Source organism: Nicrophorus vespilloides, unplaced genomic scaffold (genome assembly GCF_001412225.1).
Source record: "Nicrophorus vespilloides isolate i.1.1-1 unplaced genomic scaffold, Nicve_v1.0, whole genome shotgun sequence".
In the NCBI taxonomy this organism is placed as follows: Eukaryota; Metazoa; Arthropoda; class Insecta; order Coleoptera; family Silphidae; genus Nicrophorus; species Nicrophorus vespilloides.
Genome location: NW_017097633.1, coordinates 3135 through 7767, shown reverse-complemented (window position 1 = coordinate 7767; position 4633 = coordinate 3135). Strand labels below are relative to the sequence as shown.

The 4633-nt window shown below is 33.7% G+C and overlaps 1 protein-coding gene across 1 annotated transcript; it reads left to right on the top strand.

Moving 5' to 3' along the window:
• The first annotated feature begins 1786 nt into the window (after positions 1-1786).
• On the top strand, positions 1787-3434 carry LOC108560585 (enoyl-CoA hydratase, mitochondrial). The gene is made up of 3 exons (XM_017918209.1): positions 1787-2040; positions 2483-2802; positions 2862-3434. Exons 1-3 carry the CDS (start codon positions 1938-1940, stop codon positions 3318-3320), a joined length of 882 nt encoding a protein of 293 aa, XP_017773698.1. The 5' UTR covers positions 1787-1937; the 3' UTR covers positions 3321-3434.
• Positions 3435-4633: the final 1199 nt, after the last annotated feature.

Here is a 4633-nt window from a genome sequence, read left to right as displayed (position 1 = left end):
ATAGAGTAGTCACAATGCTGGGCAGCTAAAAGCGCTTGATTATATTGTAATGCATTGCATATTACACATTCATAATATGGAAAAAATAATATAAAAAGTAATAAGAAAACCGTATTACATAAAAAATATTATGTATAAACAAATAGATACATAAAAAAATATATAAAATAATAAAATTAAAATATGGATTAATTATAAAATAAAATAAACATTTAAATATATAAAACAAAGGAATGAAAAAAAAAATGGTTTAATAACAATAATAAAAAAAAATAAAACAAAAGAATTAAAAGATTAAAAAAAACATAAAAGATGAGAGAGAAAATGGACGTTCCATTTATTCCTCTCGTGTTAAATATTATAATGATGTTCAATGTGCAATACAATTTTATTTTTATTGTAATTATAAATGTGTATCGTATTTTTTAATACGATCTTATAGATTGTGTAAACGTATATTTTGTGTCGGTTGTGTGTCATTTCTTTGTGTTCTGTTTCAGATACCTAGATCATAGCATTTCCTTCTATCCTAAACTTTCCTTATTTTCTTTTTGATTCCTTCCGGGTGTGCGGTCACGCGTTTGCTCTCATTTGCTGTGAATGAGAGCAGCGGCTTCCACGTGGTCGCATCCCCAGGTGCAAAAGGTATATCACCTTCTCTCGAAGATGATAACCAGGTATAAATTCAAGCGCAACACACAGCCTCTGAATTGATGCAAGACTGTACGCATTTAACCTTCACGAGGTTGCACCTGTTTTTATACAGAAAATGCTACGGATCTCGTTTTGATCCACTAGATTTACCATACGCTGGTTTATCTACGGGATTAGAATTAAATTCTATATTAAAAATCCATCCAATTCATCAGGTATACACGTACACCTGTTTCGCCCATACTTTTAATGGCTAACCAGTTTAATTCAAGTTCTTTTCGTTAATTTTAAATCGTAATTAAGGTTTTAATTATTTAATCGTAATTGGAGGAACGCAGAAAGTGCTGAGCTATAATCTTAGCAAAAACTCCCACAGATGGCCAGGTTACATACATTAGTTGTCACTATGCAACCAAACTACATGTTATTATATGCGCTTAGTTCACCCCATTTTGGCGCTGCTCCAAATTGGATTTATGAATTGGAAACTTAATTTAAAAAAATCTATATTAATCCTTTAGTTTGCTGCAAAATTGTGCGATTAAATGTATACTTTTATAAATTAATTAATCGCTGCTCAAAATGTATTCCTTTTAGAAGTAAAATTTTCAAATATATAATTTTATAAGAAATTATTTAATACCTGCAACATAATGTAACCTTATAGGATTGTTTAATTAATACATTTTAATTACATAAAGAGTCTAATCTTTCAGTTTATTTATTGTTTCTTTCGCAAACAAATATACAGCTGATAACAACGGCTCAATTTTTAATGTTAAAGCGAAGATAAACTCGCTCGACGATCGCGTCAAATTAAATGAAATCTTTCATGACTTGCGATAATCTCATGTAACATACATCATCGGTATATAATTGTTTATATATTTTCATGTAATAATGAAATCAAATTTTGCAAAATCATAAGTAATTTTAAATTGCAATTGATTGATAGGTTTTTGACTTTAGTCGTTGAGAGTTTCATGTTGCGAAGTGTAGAGAGATTCTATTTTTAATTGGATGGATTAGTAAACCTGCTGCACAGATAGGAGCAGTTGGTCGAAAGAATTGGGTGTATGTGTTGGATCCATGAAATTGTAGTTGCGAAGAGACACAGATGAACAACGCACACACATGATGGATGGATATGTGTGTGCGGTGTTTTGTAGCAGGGTCAGATAACGTTGAAGGACTTTGTCCCAATCTACAGAGAATGTAGCAGGAAAGCAAGCGCGCCGAGAGAGAACAGCCTGCAGTTCGTAGATTCCGATCACGCAGTAAACATGGCAGGCAGGACCATCGCTAAGTTGCTCTTCAACCAGGCCCAATCCAATGTGATCCGGCCGCAATTCGCTAACAGCGTTAAATTCTACAGTGCAGCTCCCAGTAAGACAACAACTAATCAATTAATAACTTAATTAATTAAACACTTATTGTATTGAGTTGAATCGAACAACGATTCGCACGCTCTATTGCCGCCGATCGAAATATGTAATTCACGCTCTCAAGGTCGGCACAATATCAAAATAACTGGCCTTTTATCAACTAGTTATGTAAATTATGTAATGCCCAGATAAAGTGTTTGTACTAACAACAGAAAAAACGAATTGATGGCGTGTTTCTGTTATACAATTTCAATGCTTTTTTAGCAATAATAAGTGTTAAATAATCTAATTGGAATTGTATCCACGTTGTATTCGATTAGTTCAAAGGAGACGAGCGTTCAATATGAACTATTTTCGTATCAACTGCGCTCCGACGCAACTTTTTTAAAATTTTCATTGATTTTCTAATGAAGATTTCATAATAATTAATCTGTTGCTTGCAGGCTACGAGTTTATTAAGGTCGAGAAGGTCGGCGAGAAGAAAAATGTTGGTCTGATCACATTGAACAGACCGAAGGCGTTGAACGCCCTCTGCAACGGTCTGATGACCGAGGTGAGCAACATCATCGAAGACTTCGAGAAGGACAATTCCGTCGCCGCCATCGTCATCACCGGAAGCGAGAAGGCTTTCGCCGCCGGCGCCGACATCAAGGAGATGCAGAACAACACCTACTCGAAATGCATCAGCGGAAACTTCTTGTCGCATTGGAACCGCGTCGCCGATTGCACGAAGCCAGTGATCGCCGCAGTCAACGGTTACGCCGTCAGTTCATCCACGAAATTGTGTAGAGAACGAATCACTAATTATTCTTGATGTTACAGTTGGGAGGCGGCTGCGAGTTGGCCATGATGTGCGACATCATCTACGCCGGTGAAACAGCCAAGTTCGGACAACCGGAAATCCTCTTGGGCACCATCCCCGGAGCAGGTGGTTCTCAGCGTCTGCCCAGGTACGTCGGTAAGTCGAAGGCGATGGAGATCGTCCTCACCGGTGATCAGGTGAACGCCGTCGAAGCTGAGAAGATGGGTCTCGTCAGCAAGATCTTCCCTGTTGGAGAACTCGTCAGTCGGGCTATTAAATTGGGCGAGAAGATCGGCAAGAACTCGCCGCTCATCGTGAGCATGGCCAAGGAGTCCGTCAACACCGCCTACGAAACCACTTTAGCCGAAGGTCTTCACTTCGAGAAGAGGACTTTCCACGGTACCTTCGCAACCAAAGACCGTATGGAAGGCATGACCGCATTCGTCGAGAAGCGTCCGGCCAACTTCACCAACGAATAAAAGCAGGGCATACATAAGTAAACAAACACTAATATACTGATCGAATTATTCTCTTTTGTATACAATTTATAATGTAATAAATTTACAATTTTCTTACGTCGATTTTACCAAAAATCTTGGTGTTAACAACGCAGATATTCTATTTCAAAAAACCTTGAGTTACTTCAATACACTATAAATAATTTCAGTGCAAACACTAAATTAGAGGTGTCAATTATTACAAAAGTGTGAAAATATGAATGATTGAATTTATAAAAACTTTTGGCTCTTACACTATGCTCTACACACTATGTAGAAATTCAGAACAAAAATTCAATTACATTATAGCAATAATGCATTAAATACTTTAAATATTTAGGTTTTTAATGCATATTGAATCATTTATCTAGTGTTTATAGTTTTTGAGAAAATCGTTAATATCTAAAGACATTGCTTAATGTTTGTTTCACGTTTGACTTTGGTTTACAAAAAAAAGTATACTAGTCTCAATTATAGCAATAATTGCATTAAATACTTTAAATATTTAGGTTTTTAATGCATATTGAATCATTATCTAGTGTTTATAGTTTTTGAGAAAATCGTTAATATCTAAAGACATTGCTTAATGTTTGTTTCACGTTTGACTTTAGTTTACAAAAAAAGTATACAAGTCTCAATTATAGCAATAATTGTATTAAATACTTTATATATTTAGCTTTTTAATGCATATTGAATCATTTATCTAGTATTTATAGTTTTTGAGAAAATCGTTCATATCTAAAGACATTGCTTAATGTTTGTTTCACGTTTGACTTTAGTTTACAAAAAAAGTATACAAGTCTCAAATATAGCAATAATTGCATTAAATACTTTATATATTTAGCTTTCTAATGCATATTCAATCATTTATCTAGTATTTATAGTTTTTGAGAAAATAGTTCATATCTAAAAACATTGCTTAATGTTTGTTTCATGTTTGACTTTAATTTACAATAAAAGTATACAAGTTTCAATTATAGCAATAATTGAATTAAATTCTTTAAATATTTAGGTTTCTAATGCATATTGAATCATTTATCTAGTATTTATAGTTTTTGAGAAAATCGTTAAAATCTAAAGACATTGCTTAATGTTTGTTTCACGTTTGACTTTGATTTACAAGAAAAGTATACAAGTCTCAATTATAGCATTAATTGTATTAAATACTTGAAATATTTAGCTTTCTAATGCATATTGAATCATTTATCTAGTGTTTATAGTTTTTGAGAAAATCGTTCATATCTAAAGACATTGCTTAATGTTTGTTTCACGTTTGAATTTAGTTTACAAGAAAA

Excerpts from the sequence above, each read along its gene's own strand:
- LOC108560585 (XM_017918209.1), top strand. The coding sequence starts at position 1,938 with ATGGCAGGCAGGACCATCGCTAAGTTGCTCTTCAACCAGGCCCAATCC. Across the intron at positions 2,041-2,482 it reads ATTCTACAGTGCAGCTCCCA|GCTACGAGTTTATTAAGGTC; the intron begins GTAAGACAACAA and ends TGTTGCTTGCAG. Across the intron at positions 2,803-2,861 it reads CCGCAGTCAACGGTTACGCC|TTGGGAGGCGGCTGCGAGTT; the intron begins GTCAGTTCATCC and ends TTGATGTTACAG.